The sequence below is a fragment of the Macrotis lagotis genome, chromosome 1 (genome assembly GCF_037893015.1).
Source record: "Macrotis lagotis isolate mMagLag1 chromosome 1, bilby.v1.9.chrom.fasta, whole genome shotgun sequence".
Lineage (NCBI taxonomy): Eukaryota > Metazoa > Chordata > Mammalia > Peramelemorphia > Peramelidae > Macrotis > Macrotis lagotis.
Genome location: NC_133658.1, coordinates 726,622,566 through 726,644,247, shown reverse-complemented (window position 1 = coordinate 726,644,247; position 21,682 = coordinate 726,622,566). Strand labels below are relative to the sequence as shown.

At 36.5% G+C, this 21,682-nt stretch overlaps 1 protein-coding gene across 10 annotated transcripts in view; it reads left to right on the top strand.

Moving 5' to 3' along the window:
• The window catches only part of FRY (FRY microtubule binding protein), a 568,375-nt gene that overhangs the window by 270,555 nt on the left and 276,138 nt on the right, over positions 1 to 21,682 (top strand). For all 10 annotated transcript variants that reach the window (XM_074216094.1, XM_074216087.1, XM_074216086.1 and 7 more), the window contains one exon: positions 14,254 to 14,453. In XM_074216094.1, the coding sequence (XP_074072195.1) occupies positions 14,334 to 14,453 (120 nt within the window). In that variant the 5' untranslated portion in view covers positions 14,254 to 14,333. The remainder of the gene's footprint in view (positions 1 to 14,253; positions 14,454 to 21,682) is intronic.

The following is a 21,682-nucleotide window of genomic DNA, read 5'->3' as shown; positions in this document are numbered from 1 at the left end:
CACATCTGACCACTGGACTCAGACAGATTTGGAGGAAAAAGTGAGGCAAGTGACTTAGTACAGCCACCTTCACTCAAATTCAATTCACTTGTTTATCATGGCACCACTCCCTTGATGTTATGGTCTTCTAGAGTGAAGGACAATCATCATCATCATCATCATCCCTTCCCCTCCCACCAAAAAAATCAGTAACTCTATTGCCTTCAGAATAAAATTCTAGTTAGCTTTACATTCCAAAACCCTTATAATCTGATTCCCGACCTATTTTACTGCCTTCATGAACTTTCTGTTGAAGCCAGGCCTGATCTCTTGGCCATGTATTACACTTTCCCATCTATTTCCGTTTTTGTTCTTTTGGCCTATCAAAATCCTGCCTTTCCTTCAGAATCCATTTCAGATTCCTACCTGTTCCATGGAAGTATTTTCCTGACCTTCTCAGCCAGAAGAGATTCTTCCCTTCTCTAATCTCCTTTCATTCTCATTGCTTATATCAGTCATATGATAGCAAAATGTGGAAATACAACTGAGAAGATCTGGGGATCAAATCCTATCCTGTTTATTACTGACTTTAAGTAAGTCATCTGACTTCTCTAAACATAATTTCCTTGTGAGTGTATCATAGATGACAATAATGTACTCTATAAATGCGAACAGTTGATGATTTGACCCTTATTTGATTATCAGGTAGTTATTTGAACATGTGCCATATGGATTGTAAACTCCTCAAGGGCAAAGTTTATATTTTATATTCTTTAGTGTACCTTGTACAACCTCAACATATATGCTGAATGAATGAAATTTAGTGTACAGAAGGACTCTTAATTTCAGTTTTTCAAAAACCTTGCAACTCATTCTTCTGATCTCATCAGTTTAAAACTCCACTTTCATCCTTTCCAAATGAACAGGTAGATATGCCTTCTCCAGCTAAGTCAGTCAGGAATACTTTTTGATCAAAATCTTAGCAGTCTTCCTAACACATTAATAACAATGTGAAAGTTTGTTCCTCCTCAAAAAGGAGGAATGTGAAATCATGTAAAAATAGACATCAAAGGGAAGATGGGAGAGTAAAGTCAAGTTGCAACTATTAAGTCTATGCTTAGCTCTCAGAGCACAAAGAAAGGCAGAGAAGTTCCTGTCCTTCAAGAGCTCACAGTCTAATTGTAGAGACAATATTACTAACAGCTGTGTACAAATAAGATATGTAGAGAATAAATTGGAGATTATCTCAGCAGGAAAGTACAGGGTTTCTTTAAGGAGGTGGGATTTTAGATGAGACTTGAAAAACTTAGAAAGCTTGAGATGAAAAGGGAGAGAAATGAAGGTCTGGGGGACAGCTACTGAAAATGTCCTGTCAGGAAATGAAATGTGTCAAGAACAGCAAGAGGGTCAGTGTCACTGCAACATTGGGTTTGAAGAATGAAGTTATCAGAAGGAAGAGTCCAGGATATAAAGGATTCTGAACACTAAATGGAGCTTTTTATATTTGATCCTGGAGGTAATAAAGACACAATGAGGTTTATTAAATGTTAGGGGAGATGATTGGAAGAATGACATGTTCAGACCTGTGCTTTAGAAGGATGATTTTCGCTAACTAAACATCAATACTAAGAACATAGACAGTTTTAAAATAAAGAATTAGGCATCTCATGATAGGGAGAGGGTGGTCCCGTTCTGAGTGTTTATCTAAGTACTTCGGTGCACGCTAGATAACAGTGAATAGTAATGAATGTTGCAAATCTGCTGCTGCTTTTGGTATTGCTCTTCACATACATGCATGCAAGTCCCACTTGCACCCAACATATCTACGTCAAGTCAGTAACTCAACAAACATTTATTGATATACTTCTGTGTGCCAGTCAATGTGTTAAGGCTGTGTGTATGTGACTAATATGTTCATTTATCTGGCCTTTTGTGGAAACTTTTAAGTTCAGGTGTTATTGAATGAACCATGCTGAGGACAACATTATTGGTTCAATAATCCTAACCATGTACAAGTCAGTGGAGGTACAGGAGACCTCCTGCTACATTGACATTAAATCATCAATGACCACCATTTACATCCAGCTATCTAACTATTTATGAATTTCCCTAATGTGGTATTATATTGTCCTTATCTCTTCTTCCTTCTTCCGAAGAACAGTATGAGAATATGTTATCAAAAAAAGGCAGTTTTACATGGTGTATGGAGAGCCTGGAAAACCTGCATTAAATTCTCTTCTCAGACACATATTGTCGGGGCAACCCTGAGCAAGGTGCTTAATATCTCAGTACTCTAGACAACTTTCAAGACTACAGTTACAGAGAAGGTGCTGAACTGCATTGGTACAGGAATATCCTCATATAGGAGTTTTCCTGGGCCAGTGAAACCATAGGTTCTCTCCATGTTCCTAAGCTTTGCAAAAATCCAGGTACAAATTTAGTAACTATCAAAAAAAGGAAGGTGGTAGTGAAAATGTCTTATAAATGATTAAGCATTAATACACTATTAATCTGTTTAGTAGCCTTTTTTCCGGTTACTATAAGGGTAAATTTTATCTTAATCTCTTTTCATATTAATCACAAATTTCTGACTATTGGAGTCCAAATTAATAAGATTTATTACTACATAAAAATATAAAAGCAATGTTTAGGAAGAAAATATGATTTGGTAAGTAAAAGAAGGGAGAGGGGAAAAAGGAGTAAGAGAAAAGGAGGAAAAGCAAGATCTAGTAAAAGATAGATACACTGTAGAAAGAAAATATTAATAAATGTTTGTTAAGTTGGTAAATCAATGAGAGATATTCATCAATCAGGATCAGAAGAAATAGGAGGGTTTAATTCAAGACTGCCTTGCCTACAACAGGACATCTGGTCATCATATTAAGGAAAGACCTTGAATTGGCCAAGTGGCCACTCCTTTCCTTGTTTTTGTGGATCTTGGCAGATGTTCTTTCAGGCTGGAGCACCAACTTTGAGAACTGGGGCATAATCCATACCATAGTATCTTAGTAGTCTTAACAAACTACACCAAGGGCAATGGAAGGTTTATGAAAGAGAACACAGAAATAGGGAAGGGATGGGGAAAGGAAGGTAGGGGATATATTAAAAGGGAAGGAAAGAGAATAAAAACAAATAGTAGGGAATGGAAGGAGAAAAAAGAGAAAGGGAAAGGGAAGAGAGAAAAAGAAAGGAGAAAAGATAAAGGAGGGAAGAGACACTTATATAACACCCTATTACATACAATTATATTTTATTGTACGAAGTGCTTACCAATATGATCTCATGATCAAATGGTATTGCCTTCCTTTTGATTCCAGCACATTTTCTTTTTTATCTGATAGCAAACTTTACACGCCTAGTTCACTTAAGCCTTCTCTGTGTCTCTGAAGTTGAACTCTAACTTTTCTATGAAGAGTTAGAAGATGCTGGAGTTAATGGAGGAAATCTAAAAGGAAGCAGAAGAAATAAGCAAAGGTCAAACAAACAAACAAAAAAAACCAGGAGTGAAAGATCTTGGGAAGTGATTTTTATTTAATTTTGGCGGGAATTTAAATTTTTTTAATATTCTGAAATACTAACCTATGGCACAGTGTCAGGGCAGGGCTTGGAGATAATGATGCCCACAAATTAAACATTCCCATCAGGACAGTGCTTTTTTGTTTGTTTATTTTGAAGAAAATCCTCAGGGATATCTTTTGGAAGTCCAAGGCTCCATGGAACATATTTAAAAACAAGTAGATTAGTTGTTCTAACTTATGGAAGAAAAAGGAAGAACATGTTCAACCCATATTAAAAATTACTGTCACCTCTTCTTCACCTCTTTTAGCTTTTCTCTGGTCCAGGCATGCAAAACATGCACTGAGCTATTGAACCTGTTGCTCTTCCAGGGCCACAGTTGTTCAAACTATTTACTCCTAAATGTTCTTTGCTAAATCTTCTTTAAAATATGCAAAGCTTCTTAGAATTAATTGGTCTAAGGAGTCTTACTCCAAATACTCACCCTAATTTTTTTCCTCTTCTCAACTTTGAATCATTTCTATTGGTCTAGTTCTCTTTACCCCTTGAAGGAATTCTTTCTGATCAAATTTATGCATTTTCCTTGGGTTTTATTTACTTTGCATGAGTTTCAGCATCTATGTTCACTTCAGGAATCCAAAACAAATGAGTATTTCTTTTGAGAATGTGGTTTTCTCAACACTCTCATAAATACATTTGTGGGCCATTTATGGTTGCTGAATATGCTACCTGTTCTCACGGTCACTACATCATCCATGGCCTGTTTTGTTTAAAGAACTGTTCCTGTAAAGTCTGTATACAAGAGCCCTACGGGAAAAGTACTGGCCTGAAGGAAGGAAGATTTCACATCTTGTTTACTGAAAGTTTGTCTTTAAAGCTATGCAGGGTCAATGAGCTGCCCTGACTGCCATTAAGAGTAATCTACCCATCTGTGTATAGACAAATGCAATAAATTACTCCTATCTAAAAGGTTAAGTCTTATGTTGTTCTTTAGAAAAGTAAAGTACTAGTGACCAGCATTTCTAGGAAAAAAGAGAATTTGTTTGCTTTACTAAAAACAGCCCCTCTCTCATCACAGGTACTTCAAAAGCCAGATAATTCCTGGTTTTGAATGCTTCAGGTCAGGTACTAGTTATCAGAAAGAAAATAGTGAATATGATTGTTGTAATCTGCTCAGTAATTTGGGGGGGGGGCGGTAAATGACTTCACAGGCAAAGTTTTGCCTTCTCCCTGTTTTGAGATCTTTGTATCTTGAAGCAAGCTCCTGTCTGTATTATTACCTGGGCAATGATCCCAATGAGACTCAACATAGTATAGGCTAATGGATTTGGAGTCATGAATTCTGACTTTCAATCCTGGTTCTATCTCTAATTCTCAATGTGACATTGGGCAGGCTATTTCATCTCTCTGAAACTCAGTTTCCTCACCAGTAAAATGGGAAAAGGAACACTTTGCATAAGAATAATAGCAGCTAGCATTATTATAAGAGTGCTTTAAGGTTGGCAGAACAATTTTTAAGGGTTATCTCACAATAACCCTAAGACTAGCTGCCATTATCATCCATTTTACAGATGGGGAATCTGAAGCAGAGGTTAAACGAATCCCCAGTCTGAAATCAGATTTAAACTTAGGGACTTCCTGACTCTAGGTTGAGCACTCTATCAATATTGCCAATAACTATTTTGGGTTGCAGTGAGAAAAGCTTTTTGTTAACTTTAAAGTATCATATAGATATGTATTATGTTTTTGTGTTGTTATGGACACACACAGAGACAGGACAATTTGAGTCTATGAATTAGCATTTCAATTGAGTTCATTCATTCTCCCATCCTCAACATCCCCCCCCCCCCCTTTGGACCTCCTTCCTTGAGCCTTTACCCTATGAAACTTCTAAAGAGAGGAGAAAAATGTTTGCACAGTGCTTAATAAGTCAGAAGTTGTCTTGTGTCAGCTATACAACTTCTAAGAGTATCAGTAGTTATGTAGATAATGCCTTAAGATGTTACAGGACTTTACATAGGCTCATAAATCATAGCTCTAGCAAAGGGAGGTACTTTAGAGTTAATCTCATTCTACCCCCTTTATTTTATTGAAAAATGTCCAGCATGGCCTTGCCCAAGGTCACACAAGGTCCCTATCTGGAGGTAAGGGTTTGAACACAGGCACCTTGGCTACAAGTTCATTGTTCTATCTCCCTTTTGGATAGGAACTATTATTAATTCATAGTACTACTGGGAAAGGAACTAGGATTCAAAGAGGGTGCATGACTACCATAGGTCACACAAGAAATAAATGGCACTGGGCAGGCTATGAACTCAATGACTACAATTGCAAGTTCATCACTCGAAAGAATGATCTTGTGAGGCACATGCTAAAAATGATTTCTACTGTTCCTCAGCCACATCCTATTCTTCATGACCCCATGTTGGGGTTTTCCTGGCAAAGATACTGGAATGGTTTGCCATTTCCTTCTCCAGCTCATTTAGCAGATGAGGAACTGAGACAAACAGGGTTAAGTGACTTGCCCAGGGTCACACAGCTAGGCAGTAGCTGATGCCAACTTTGAACTCATGAAGCTGAGTGTTCCTGACTCTAGGTCCAGGGCTCTATCCACTGAGTCACCTAGCTATCCTTAAGAGATACGATTAACCCTATGATAATACCAGGAAAGGAACATGGGTTTCAGAGAGATTCAGTGACTTGCCCAATGTAATGCAAATAATATATGACAGGATTTACAATATGGAGGAAGTATGTTTAAAAAATAGTTTATCTGAAATGATCAAGTTTTAGTGGGCTGCTAACTGAATATGAGTCATATAACAATGTACTTTGCAAAAATGCTAATGGGATTTTGGACTGCAGTAAGAGAGATATTGCTTCAAGAAACACAACAACTGTACTTCATTTCCACTCCTAATTCTCTGATTTTCTCCTCTGTAAGCTAAATTGGCACTTCTCTCCCCAGAGAAACTTTGGTCCTGGAACCTGCGTTCCTGATTCTTAATGACTGTATCTCCTTTATTGAGGAAAAGTCCCATTCATACTCCAGCTCTTTGGCCAACTCTGCTATTGGCTTTACAGCCTTGGCCCTAGCAGGCTTTCCTTCCTACTCCCATTCCATTCAATGGTTCTAGAACCAGGAACAATGATCAAATCAAATCTTCCTTTGTTCCTGGATGGGAAGTATCAGACTATTCCTTTGTGACCCTAATCCTCATTCCTATAATTTTCCAGATCAAGTGTCCCACTCCCAACCACTCCTCTCCTTTGTGGGCTGTCTGCCAATTAGAATGAAAGCTCCATGAAGGCAAGAACTAGCTATGCTTTTTGTATTTATAATTCAATGAGTTTTTCACAATGCTTGAAAGCATTTTTTCATAGTTTATTGGGAAAAGAAAGTGGTAAATAATTCTACTCTACTCTGTCCTGGTCAGATTTACATTTTAGATGGAAAGATATCAATGAAATGGGTTTTTTTTTCATTTTTTTTTTTTTGCAAAGCAATGGGATTAAGTGATTTGCCCAAGGTCACATAGCTATACAATTATTAAGTATCTGAGGATGGGTTTGAACTCAGGTCCTCTTGACTCCAGGGCCCATGCTCTAGCCACTGAACCACCTTGCTGCCCAATGAAATACATAGCAGAGAAGAATAACAAGGATAGTGAAGGATCCTTAATTCATGTCATATGAGAATTGGTTGAAGGACCCAAGGATGTTTTTGTCTAGAGAAGAGAAGACTCAGAAAGCATAACTTTATTCAAGGATTTTAAAGGCCTCTGGGAAAAGAATTTGACTTGTTCTGGGCAAAACCAAAAGTAAACTGGATATCAAGAAAACTTCCAGACTATTAGAGCTAAGCATAGGATACCCTGGGGAAGTAGTTTGTTCCCTTTGATTGAAGGACTTTAAGGCAACTCTCAAATTATCTGATTCTGCAGTTAAACCTTGACTTTAAATCAAACACCCAGGTATTTTGTTAACCTGAAAGCAATGATAAGACCAAAAAATATATATCACATCCCTGATCCTCAAGGATCCTCTCCATAGTCCTATGTGGGAAATATTTTAGTTATTCTTGGTATATGTATTTGTATTTAGTTATTCTTAAAGCAGAAGAAACAGCCCTGGAGAGGATCAATGACATGCCCCAAGTTAATGTAGACCATGTCAGTGGCAGAATTTGAAACCAAGTGTTTTTGTGCTCAAAATCTTGCATGTTCAACCCTACACCATTCTAAAACAGCAAACACCAATAGCAGTAGTTGAAGCATGTGCTCTAGATCTGGGAATTACATTGCCTCTGACTTTCTTTGCAAAGTTAGATCAAGCCTAGGGACTAGGAATTTAAGGGTTAAAAAAAATCTCACATTTGGAAACAAAGTATTTCCTTTCCTTTCCCTTCTGTACTATAACAAAATGCAGCTGAAGAAATATCTGTATTGGGACTGGGACTGCTGCTCTGGTTAGTGGGCTGGTAAATTGAAGGACACAGTTGGAGTAGCCCCAGGGACAAGCATCACAGCCAGCTGAGATCTGCCAGCCTGAAGACTGAATGAATTGTCAATGAGCTGGAAACAAAGAATACAAAGATTTTCAAGAGATGATCACCTGCTGGCAAAACTGGATCTGGTCAAGAGAATGTGAATGAGTCAAAAAAAAGACTATGAAACAGACTTCCTGGAGTTTGGAGTATGAACGCAGGCAGCTGAAATACCAAGTGGGACACCCAGGAAAACAGCAAAAGCAAAAAATAACAATTAGAGGAAATAATGCCTCAAATAAACCAAGGAGCAGCAGCAACCAGTCTAGAGGATTAAAATAATTCAGTTCAGCAAAAAAAAAAGGACTAATGGAAAAAAGAAAGTGATAAAGTCCTAATAGGTTTGAATCCCAAGCAGATGGCTAGAAGAGAAAGCTAAATTACAATTTACATGAGAAACTATAAAATGAAAAAAGCACAGTTCAGAAAGGTTAACCAATTGGAAACATAATTCCTTTAGGAAACTGTCTATCAGCTTTCTTTGCCTTGAGACATAGACATGAACAGCCATCATCTATAAGACTCCCTGTGCAGTTTTTAAGATATTCGTTCTGGGAATAGGGCTATTACCTGGGGAAGCAGGAAGTTCAGAATTTTAAATAGGAGGAGCTTTAAAAAAATAAAACCAGTTAATATGTATATACATACATATATATGTATTTATGTATACATTGAATATACATATGTAAATTTATACTATATATGTATGTGTGTGCTTGTGTGTGTGTATATAAGTATATGTATGTATATACAGAGAGACAGAGGCAGAGAGAGAGAGAGAGAGAGAGAGCGAGCACCTACTTCAGTGCCCAATGCTGTCCTGCATGCTGTGAATGATATAAAAGAAGCATTTAGTTATGTGATCTAAACTAGTGTTGTCAAGCATATAAGGATCCTTACAGGCTGCATATTGACTTAATAGAGTATGATGAGGCAACTAGGTAGTGTAGTGGAAGACTCATATTCCCAAGTTCAAATCCAGTCTCAGAAACTTTATAGCTGTGTGACCCTGGGCATGTCACTTAATCCTGTTTTCCTCAGTTTCCTCATCTTTAAAATGAGCTGGAGAAGGAAATGATTATAGCATCATTGTCAAAAAAATCCCAAATGGAGCCATGGTCACTACTAAAACAACTCATTAACAGCAAACAAAAATCTATATTTTATTGGATTTTTATTAATATTGCAAAATATTTCCCAATTAAATTTTAATCTGACTGGACCACCCTTGGAAGTGTTTTGTGTCACATACAACCCTGTTGCCTCTTACCTAGATTACCTCCAAGGTCCCTTCCAACTCAATGGTAATGTCATTTTTCTACCAGCCAGAAGTACTGGATGGGTTCTGGGAACCTTAAATACTGAAATTTGCAGAATAAGGAATTGGGGGAGGTGGAGAAAGGGCTAAGTTCTTCAGAAAATATTTAAAAAAGTAGAATTTGAAAAAAAAGGTCTTTAACAGTTGAATGAATAAATTTGAATAGGGGAAACAGGATAAGAAAATGACCCAGAGTAGTTTGAAGGTGATTCAAATTGCATTTCTGATCTTTTGCCACATCAGGAAAAATGGGACCAAAAAAAAAAATCAGGTTTTTACAAATACTGAAACCAAAATGTACTTTGAAATACAAATAAGAATGAATATAAATATGTACAGAATGTCAAAATGTTTTAATGAAGTTTTAATCTTTAATAATTTAATGAAGTTTGAAGCTTTAATAACTTAAGCTTGTTAAAACATATAGAGACCCTTACAAGGTATCTTGTACCCTTTATATTTGTCCTATATACATTTTATATAAATTTACATTTATACAAATGCAAAATACATTAGATAAAAAGGAAAAATATTTTTTATTGATACTAAATTTCAAAATCTGATTTAAGTCATGATGGTCAAATGGAGTAGTCCTTTTGGAAAAACTTAAGTAACAGTAAAACCTTGGTCATCTAGAACCCTTGAAAAACAAGTCATTCTTGGTAATCAAATTTCCCAGATAATGGAGAATTTTCCCCTTTACCAGGTTTAAATTTTATCCAGAATCATAAAATATTTTAAATAGAAGGGAATTTAGAAATTATCTAATACAGTGGTATCCAACCCAAATAGGAAACAGATCCCTGTCAGACCTATATTAACTTAGAAAGCAGAAATTATATTGTCCATATTGTATTATATTTTTTATTTATTTTGCCAAACATTTTCCAACTGCCTTTTCATCTGTTTTTGGTCACTTGGGAGTTTTGCCATCTGTTTGTCAAAGGTTTGACACCTCAATGGTCCCTTCCTTTCAATTTGTAGATAAGGAAAGTTAAGTTCAGATAAATGAAGTGAATTTTCTAAGGTCATAGATATTAAGAACCAAAACCAGGACTGGAATTGAGAATTTAGCATTCTTTCTCCTATATCATGCTTCCCATTTTGTTGCCAATTGGAATTCTTTCTATTGATCCTGGTTCAAAGGTTTTTTTCCCACCATGTAGCTTTCCCTCCTTGCCTCACTCTTCAGTAATAATTCTTTCTTTTTTGAAAATTCCCTCAGAGCTTTGTAGTTCTTATATATCTTCACATTCTACTTTGTCTACTCTTTATTAGTATCTCATTTCTCATTTCCCCTTTTTATATTAGAAGCTCCTTAAGGTGAGGGGTGAAATTAGATCAAAAACATTTACTAAACGCCTGTTATTTGCCAGCCATTGTTCTCAGCTCTGAGAATACAGAGAAAGGGCAAAAAAGAAAAAATGTCTCCTTTAAAGGAGATCACAGTCTAAAACTGGAGATAACATGTAAACAGTTATGTTCAGACAGGATTCTAAAGGAGAAAGTGGAACTAATCTCAGAGGGAAGGCAGTAAAGGAAGGGCTACTGGGAAACATTTCTTGTAGAAGAGATTTTAGCTAGAATTTGAAAGAAGCCAGGGAATTCAAAAGATGGAAATAAAGGAGGGAGAGAAGCCTGGGCCTGGAACAAGTCAGTGAAAATGCACAGAATTGATAAATGGAAGTGTCATGATTTAGGAACAAGGAAATTAGGATCATTTTATTGCAAGGTACATGGAGAAGAGTAGGTATAAGAAAATTGGAAAGCTAGAAAGGGGTCAGGTGTAAAGAAGGCCTTTAAAACCCAAGCAGAAAATTTTCTATTTGATGAGGAGGAGGTAAAAACCTGCAGTTGAGGAAGATCATTTTGACAGCTGAGTGGAGGAAGGATGAGAGTGGAGAAAACCTTGAGGGAAGGTATTGTCATAATCCAGATGTGAGCTGACGAGGAGTTTCTAGATGGTGTAGTGGATAGAGTAGCAGTCAAGAATCAAGAGGATTCATCTTACTGAGTTCAAATTTTGCCTCAAATACTTACTAGCTTTGTGACCTTGGGCAAGTCACTTAACACTGCTTCAATTTTCTCATTCATAAAATGAACTGGAGAAGGAAATGCCAACAAAGCATTCCAGTATCTTTGCCAAGAAAACCCCAAATGGGATCATAAGGAATCAAACTACTGAAACAACTGAACAACAACAAAAAAAAGAGGTAATGAGGACCTGCATCAGGTTAGAAGTGATTTCAGAGGAGAGAATGGGCTATATATGAGATGTAATGAATGAAGAATCTATAAGATTTGATAACAGAATGGACTTGGGGGAAAGGGCAATAAGTTAGAGTGAAGAGCCAAGGATGACACCTTAGGTTGTGAGCCTCAGTGATGATGACAGTGAGTGTAGAAATGGTGATTATGGTGATGATGATGATGTTTGTCCTTTATTCTTTTTTTTACAAGGCAATGTTGTTAAGTGGCTTGCCCAAGGCCACACAGCTAGGTAATTATTAAGTGTCTGAGACCGGATTTGAACTCAGGTTCTCCTGACTCCAGGGCTGGTACTCTATCCACTGCACCAGCTAGCCATTCCTTTCCTTCATTCTTGAAAAAGACCATGACATCAAGGGGGTGATGACATGACATGTCCATGAATTGGATTTGAGTGAGGGGTAATGAGCTAGTCACCAATCTCACTTTCTCCTCTGGAACCATCTGGATCCCATGATTAGATATGAATCACAATGACTGGAGATGGCCCTGGATGCAAGGAAAGCAGGGTTAAGTGATTTGCCCAAGCTAGTAAATATATGAGTTTAGATTTGAACTCAGGTCCTCCTGATGACTCCAAGGCTGGTATTCTAATCTAATGCACCATTTAGCTGCTCCGATACTTTATTTTCTCATATACATATATATGTATATATCATATGTATCATATACAAATACATATATATTTTTACAAGTACATACATATTTCTATATATGAATATGTATTTGAAAAAGGATGGTGGTACCCTTGTCTAAATTTAAGAAGTCTATGGCGATCCAGTTCAAGATATCTAGGAGCTGCTAGGTGGTGTAATGGATAAAGCACCGGCCTTGGAGTCAGGAGTACCTGGGTTCAAATCCGGTCACAGACACTTAATAATTACCTAGCTGTGTGGCCTTGGGCAAGCCACTTAACCCCATTTGCCTTGCAAAAAACCTAAAAAAAAATGATATCCAGTAGGCATTTGGAGGACCAATAGGCCCCAGAATAGAGGTCCTATCTTCATTTAGCAAAGGAGATAGTGCAGTCAGGCAAGTAGGAGGAGATCCCAGAGACAACAATATTATGAAATCCTAGACAAAAGAGAATGTCAATAAAAAAGACAGAAAAATCATCTATGTTTAACACCACAGAGAACTCAAGAAGAATGAGGATCGAGAAAAGAACATTAAATTTGGCCATTAAGACTTCATTGTCTGGGGCAGCTAGGTGGCACAGTGGATAGAGCACCGGCCCTGGAGTCAAGGGTACCTGAGTTCAAATCTGGCCTCAAACACATAATAATTACCAAGCTGTTTGACCTGGGGCAAGCCACTTAACCCCATTGCCTTGCAAAAACTAAAAAAAAAAAAAGGTCATTGGCAAAGTTCAATCCTAGTTCATGTATATTGTTTGTGTCTTGAATAAAAGGAACAAATGTTGCTGTCTTAAGTCATAAGGGAAAGGGATCACATTCCTCATAGAAACTTGTGGAACTCGATCAGGGCTCTGAAGAAGAGATCTGTGTACATCCTAGAGAAGGCAGATGAGTATACTGAACTGACTTAGGAAAAGAGTGTTTCAGATCAGAAAATTTCCAACATAATATTCAGGGCCTGACTTAACCATCCCTGTTTATTTTTCCTTTTATTATCCATAGTGAGGAGACTCTACCCCTGCCCCACACACAGAGCACACATAAACGTGTATATTTGCCTTATGGTGAAATATGAAGAAACTTTCATTGCAATCATAAATTTAAAAATAGAATATATTCATGTTCTCTTAGATTATCTTATTTTTATTTATTTATTTTTGCTCATCTTTGTCTCCTCAAAGCTTAACCAGGGCTTGGCATATAATAAATACTGGATAAAACTTTGTTGACTGACTATTAGCTTTTCTAAATTTTGCTTTCACATGATTTTAATGAGAGACTGGCTTAGGAAATATTTTAAGGTTACTTTCCTTGCCCCAGGTCATACAGCTAGTGTCTTGAGGCCAGATTTTAACCCAGGTCTTAGAGTCAGGAAGATCTGAGTTCAAATACTGCTTCAGACATTTACTAACAGTATTATATAGAGCAAGTCACCTTACCTCTGCCTCAGTTTCTTCAATTATAAACTGTGAATAATAATAATAATGGTATCTACCTAAATAACATCTATTGGCATAATAGTTATCTACCTAATTAGTATCTATTAGTATTAGTTCTATTAAGCTAATAGTATATTAATACTATTCATCTAATTTTTTTGTTGAGTCATTTTTCAGTTGTGTCTGACTCATAAGACTACATGGGAGTTTTCTTGGAAAAGTCACTAGAATGGTTTGCCATTCCCTTCTCCAGCTCATTTTACAGATGAAGAAAATGAGACAAGCAGAATTAAGTGACTTGTCCAGAACCGCATAGCTAATAGGTATCTGAGGCAGGACTCACATTTGTCTTTCTCCAAATCCAGTGCTCTAAACCTGCCAGAAAAAATGTGTCAAAAATTTTTTCTAAGAGTAAGATCAAATAGTTCTTCAGACCTCAAAATGCCCTCTTTATTTTGGGGTATTATGTATGACTTTGAAACTCAGGTACCAAATCTGAACTATTATGGAAGACTGCAGTCACTAAAAATTTCCTGTATGTTTTTTCAGCTTCTCCAGTTGGTAACGGTTACATCAAGCCTCCAGTTCCACCTGTTTCTGGAACACAAAGGGAGAAAGGACCTCCCACCATGTTGCCCATCAATGTTGACCCAGACAGCAAACCAGGAGAATATGTGCTCAAGAGTCTATTTGTCAACTTTACCACTCAGGCTGAGCGCAAGATTCGTATCATCATGGCAGAGCCTCTGGTGAGTAAACAAAATGAAAGGTACCTGCCCCCTCATAGGCTCTTCCTCTGGGCTGTAGGTTGTAAGCAAGTTTACACAGCCACAAATGCTCTCCTCATCTTGGGAGACCTATTGATTTTTTATAACTGTTAATGTCTGTTGATTTGATGAGAAGTATATGGCTTGGGATGGCAGGGGGATGAGACTGGGCTCTTGCAGGCTATATCAGAGAAGATCAAGATATGGTAACTTCTACTAGATTGGCTCAATATCTAGTCCTTGGTCAGTGAACAGATTCCAAGTCTCACTGGACCAACCTCACTGAGTCCAGAGAAGGTCATCATCAGATTGCCTGCAGGGCAATGAAGGTTTGACCTTCAGTAATTGTGAAGGACCAAAGAGGTTGTTATTTGTAGCTGTGGAGTGTGCACTAACAAGAACCACATTTGTTTAAAATTCTTTCTTTGAAAACACATTAAAATTGTCTTCGTAAATTAAACAAGAGTTTACCTTTATCTTCCGTGTATAGCTCCTTGAATACAGAGATTTTTTTTTGCTTTTCTTTCTATCCCCCAGTGAACCTGTCACATTATTGTTGTTGGTCAGTCATATCTGACTCTTTATGACCCCAGGTACAATTCTGAAGATACTCAAGTGGTTTGCCATTTTCTTCTACAATGGATTAAGGTGAACTGAGTTAAGTGACTTGCTTAGGGTCACACAGTTAGTGAGTGTCTAAGGCCAGATTTGAACTCCTGATTCCAAGCCCAGTGATCTATTTATTTATTGACTGAGCTAGGTAGCTTCTTGGTACCTAGTAAAAGTTTAATAATTGCTTGATTGAGATAATTATAGTAGTAGTAGTAGTAGTAGTAGTAGTAGTAGTAGTAGTAGTAGTAGTAGCAGTAGTAGTAGTAGTAGTAACAGTAGTAGGAGCTGCTAACATTATGTAGTGCTTTATAGACTATAAAGTGATTTACAAATCTTATCTTATTTGATTCTACCCTCCAAAGTAAGTGAAATTTTTATTCCCATTTATAAATGAAGAAAGTGAAACACATGAACTGAGTGACTCACCCAGGGTCTTATAGCTAGCTAATAAGTGTCTGTGGAAGAATTTGAACTCAAGTCTTCCTAACTCTAACTTCCTAATTCTAAGTCTAGCATTTTATTATTGCCAAAAAAAGTCATCAATATAATTGATAACAAAAAATAATAATTATATACAGAATTAACATTCAGGATGTGCCTGTCCCTTTTTTAAATGCAACAAAAAGAATGCCATGTCATTATAATGGCCCTGCAGAAGAGCTAGGGCAATGAAACCCTCTTTTCCTGAGTGAAGGGTGAATTATAAACTCTGTCATATATGCATTTAGTTTTGCTCTTGTTAGTGTTTTTACATTTGGAAGAGTGGGTTGGGGCAAGGGTATAGAAATGGTACATTGGAGTGATCAGGATATAAAAGCCAAAGGCATTGATGGTTACATCTTAATTTTTTTAGCTTATAAAGCAATATTTTTAAAAATAGAAGACCAAATTCTCCAAGTGGAGAAGTGATCAAGTGACCAAGTTCTCCAGTGGATGCCTAGAATTTCAGATTTTGAAAACATTTATGTTGCCTTCTTGGGAGTCTTAAAGTTTTGTTATTGTTCTTTGCTGTTTCCAACAGTGAGACAGTGTTAGAGAATATGTTTCTATAGATTTCAAAAAGTAGGATATTCTAGATTCATTTTCACCTGACTTCGGTCATGACTTGCTTGCCTTATAGCTGATGATGCTCTTGGCTATTATAGGTTTCCACTTTATATTCAGTGATGGAAAGAGTCAAGGACATTTAATATTATTATAACTGCCATAGGGGAATTCTAAAGGCCAATAGTTTGAGCTGCAAAGGAAAATTCAAATTACTTGTTTTCTGACCCTATCCTGGTCAGAGAGACAGTAAAAGAAGGGGGGAAAATCTTAGAATTGTAAATGATGTAGAATTGTTTATCATGCCCAGAACTGTACCTTCAAAAACTAGTAGTGTGATGATTGTTGACAAAAGCAAGAAGGATTTTGTTTCCTAGCCACAGATGAAACAAATGGAGTAGATTTTTGTACTTTAATCAAAATAGAAACCCTATGGATATTTACAAATCATAGCATTCTACCAGGCCCTCTTTTAGAATTGCAATTTTGCTGAACTATTTTTTCCTCTCTTTTTTTAGTCTTTATTTAAGATACATTTCTCTGGGAGGTAGATGGATAAAAGATATATTTGGAAATTTTAGTGATATAAAAATAAAAGGTATCAATTTGTGTAACTATACCTTGTTTAAAAAAGAATCATTGGGGCGGCTAGGTGGCAAGGGGAGGCTAATTGGCGTAGTGGATAAAGCACCAGCCTTGGAGTCAGGAGTACCTGGGTTCAAATCCGGTCTCAGACACTTAATAATTACCTAGCTGTGTGGCCTTGGGCAAGCCACTTAACCCCATTTGCCTTGAAAAAAAAAAAACAAACCTAAAAAAAAAAAGAATCATCATTTGGGGGATTGGTCATTTAAAAAAATTAAAATAATAAGTGAAAATCCCAATATTCCAATAGGGTTCTTTATTAGAATTTGATATCAAGTCTTATTCTTTTATGGGATACAGGATATTTCTTAGACATTTTTAATTGGGGGTTTACTGCATATTACTTTTATCCAGGAAACAAAAATGACATGTTAGAATCATTTTCATACTTATACCATACTAGAGTGGTTTGCCATTTCTTCTTCTTGCTTGTGAGAGATTACTATTTAAGTTTTCCAGAATGAAATAAGAAAAAAAAACAGAAGAAAAGCAAACGTTACAAACATTACCAGGGATAAAGCTCTTTACTAAATTATTAACAACAGAATAAATAAAATAGGAATAGAAGTAACAAGCAATCACATTATACAAATGTTATGCCAGACACTGCTGAATATTATCTCAGTTCATAAGCCTCTGAAGGAGGATCCCTACTCAGATGATCCTGACCTCAGCTCAATGCTCTATGTGTACATTGAGCTTTCATATACCCTAGATATGTGGTGTTTTTTTCCCATTTCAATTTTAGAGTATAGCTAATTTTTTTAAAAAGAGTTTCTTCTCTAACTATTTTAAATAAAATCTATAAATTTCCATTTCAGTATTGTTTTCTTGTCTCTGAAGAAAGTGTTAAGAAAATTGACAATGTGAATTGCATGGCCTATATGCCATTTAAAAAAATACAAGTATTGGGGGCATCAAGGTGGCCTAGTAGATAAAGCACTGACCCTGGAGTCAGGAGGACTCTGAGTTCAAATTTGACCTCAGACACTTAATAATTGCCTCACTGTTTGACCTTGGGCAACTCACTTAACCCCATTGCCTTTAAATAAATACTTTAAAAAAAAAATGCAAGTATGCCTGAGCTATTTTACTCTTCAGCCATTCTAGGTTGTAATCTGGCATTTTGTGAGGATATATGTACATTTTCTACTTAAGCAGGAAGTTGTGATCTCTTATTTTGGGTAGGAGGCAGAAGGTAGAAATCTTTAGATTTTTTAGTATTGGAAACTTTATTCACCAATAAGAGTCAGTAACTTATCAATAAGTATTTTATCTTGAAGAGTTGCCTGGGACACTGAAAGGTTAAGAAACTTGCCCATGGTCACACAGATAATCAAAATCACAACTTGCACCCAAGTCTTCTTGACATAAGTGGCAACTTTTTCACCATCATATCATGCTACTTCTTGTCTAATAATAATAACAATAATAATTAATAATAGTAATTGTCCTTTGTATTTGGTATTAATGGTGACATGACTTTGCACATTATGTTTATTATAGTGAGGGGTATATTGTACCAAGACATTCTTCTCACTTATCTTTTCCAGAACCATTTCACCTTAGGCATGATTTTTATAGGAAAAGCAGGAGAAGTCAGTAGGTCTATCAATTAAATAGGGAAAGATGAGGTGAAAAATAAGATTGATGTTTTGAATTTGAATGAGTGGAGGTGCCATCAGCAGAAAAGCAGAAGTGGCAATAAAGGCAGTTTTTTAAAGAGGATAAAGTATAGTTTGAGTTATGCTGAATTTGAGGTACTCTAAGGACATCCAGATGAAGATATCCAGTAGAATATTGAAAATGGAGGATTTGAGATGAGAGATATGATTAGTTTTTGGTACAGATTTAGGAATCATCTTTATAAAGATGGTAAGTAAAGTTATGGAAGTAACTAAGATCACCAAGGGAGAGAATATAGAGGGGAGAGGGGGTAGGGAAGAGCCAGAGTCTTAAAGGAAATCCATCCTGAGGTAGTCAATTCTGGAGGACTTGAGAGGATGCTTATTTAGCTTTGTGGAAAGAGGTGAATTCCCCACTGTATGCTAGGTGCAAGTGATACCACTTCTCTGCCTTTCTGCCTTAGGGCATCTAAGGATACCTAATTATACATTGATGTGGTAACCTGCTTCTTCCCCCTTCCCCCTCCCCCCTCCCCCCACCAAAGAGAGGAGAGAATCAGATTAACTGATACAGCTTTACAGTGAAAGCCAATCTTTATTTCCCTTGCAAAGGGCAGTAGAGTTTGACGTCTTTAACCTAGAATTCTCTTAGTAACGGTGTAACAAAATCAAATCTTAGGTCTGAAGAAATTAGTTTATTCCTCCTACAAAAATGATACACGATCATTTTTGATAGATATTATTCTATCCTGTTTCTAAAACTTCATAGGAGGAGGCAATTCATTATATGGCCATCCATTCTAGAGTTTAACAAATCCTCACTATCAAGAAATCCTTCTATCTAACGCCCTATCCTGTCTCATATTGCCTGGCATTTCCTTTGACTCTATCCCACAGAAGATAGATAAAGAACACTTGGCTACCTAATACTCTATGAAGGAGCCTTCCATATATTTAATGCTCTTCCTTTTCTTGATTGACAAGTTTCAATTCCTTTAGCTCTGTCCTCAAGGTTTTATTTTACATTTATCTCCATTGACCTTTCTCCCATCCCCATTCACATATTGAAATCAAATGACACCTTCAGGTAGTCTTCACTAACTTTAGAAATGACCTATTCCTTCTCAGGGTCCATACAACATAGCAGAAATCATAGCTTTAGAGATAGAAGGGACCTTCGAAGATATCAATTCCAAATCTATCCCATTCATTTTAAAGTTGTGGAAACTAAGGCTATTAGAGTTAACCACCTTGCCCAAAGTCACACGAATAGTAAGGAGCAGAGTTAGAATTCAAACCTAATTCCCTTTACTTCAAATACAAACTTTTTACAATTTTTTAGCATTTCTCTTATGCACTTAACATGTATTATAATTTGTATGTTTCCCAAGCCCTTTGTGAACAAGAATTGAAGCTTTGTTTGTAGGGCAGTGTTCAGGTGTTTGATCAAAGGTTTACTGAACTGAATTTGCTGAACAAGCAGAAGAGAAGTCCTATTTGCTAATCTGGTCTATTGTGGGAAACGATTATTTAAAAATAAGAATAATGTAAAATAATGCTAACCCAAGAAATACTAGATAAATGCTGACTAGAACAGAAGCAATAAAGACAGGAGTTTCTTATTGTCTGACTCCCTCTGTGTATATATTTATTTTCAGTTTTTATCTTTATATTACATCTGCTAACATTTTCTAGGAAATCACTTGTCTAAAAGACTGACCAGCTTCTTTAAACTCAAGAATACTCTCAGTATTTGTTTTATTTTTTTAAATTTTTTTATTAACATTTTCTCCATTTCTACTAGAGTTTCTTAAGTCTAGATAGTCAACAAGACAGTAAATCAAGCCCTGATTTGTATCCATTTTCAAGGTATGAATGCTGATACTGAAAATTTAACAATTGATTCTTGATAGCTAATACCAACTCCTTCTAGCACGCCCTTGGATATGTCCCAATCCACCCTTGCTCCACAAACCATTAGTATTATTACAATAAATCACAGATATTCTTTATAGAGTGGGGCTGAAAATCCCCCAATTTATTTTTATTTATTCTAAACATTCTTTTTTTTTTTAGGTTTTTGCAAGGCAAACAGGGTAAAGTGGCTTGCCCAAGGCCACACAGCTAGGTAATTATTAAGTGTTTGAGACTGGATTTGAACCCAGGTACTCCTGACACCAGGGCCAGTGCTTTATCCACTACACCACCTAGCTGCCCCATTCTTAACATTCTTTAAGAAAATGTTGAGTTCTAAATTCCCTCCTTCCCTCTAGCCCCTCTCCCACCCATGGAGAAGGCAAATAATACATCAGTTTTTTTATCATGCAAAATATCTTTTCATAAGCCAAGTGACAAAAAGCAAGAAAAATAAAGTGAAAAACTTATATTTCAATTTGCTGAGTTTACCAGTTTTTTCTTTTTTTGTTTTTTATTAAAGATTTTATTTATTTTGAGTTTTACAATTTTTCCCCTAATCTTACTTCCCTCCCCCACCCCACCCCCACAGAAGGCAGTTTGTCAGTCTTTACATTGTTTCCATGGTAAACATTGATCCAAATCAATTTTGATAGAGAGAAATGATATGCTTAAGGAAGAAACATAAAGTATAAGAGATAGCAAGATCAGACAATAAGATACCTGTTGTTGTTTTTTTTAAGGGAATAGTCCTTGAACTTTGTTCAAACTCCATGGCTCTTTAACTGGATACAGATGGCACTCTCCTTTGCAGACAGCCCAAAATTGTTCTGGATTGTCACACTGATGGAATGACTGAGTCCTTCAAGGTTGAACATCACCCCCACATGTTGCTGTTAGGGTATACAGCGTTTTTCTGATTCTGATCATCTCACTCAGCATCAGTTCATGCAAATCCCTCCAGGCTTCCCTGAATTCCCATCCCTTCTGGTTTCTAATAGAACAATAGTGTTCCATAATGGGCATATACCACAGTTTGCTAAGCCATTCCCCAATTGAAGGACATTTACTTAATTTCCAATTCTTTGCCACCACAAACAGGGCTGCTATGAATATTTTTGTACAAGTGATGTTTTTACCCTTTTTCATCATCTCTTCAGGGTATAGACCGAGGAGTGGTATGCTGGATCAAAGGGTATGCACATTTTTTTTTACAAATAATGTTTTTTATACATTAATAAAATATGCTTGTTTAAGAGTAAACAAAATAGCCCCTCCCCCAAAAAATATAGACTCGCTTGAGCAATAAAGTAAAGGGGAGAGAAAAAAATTAAAATTAAAAAATAATAGTAATAATTAGAGGTATGGCCA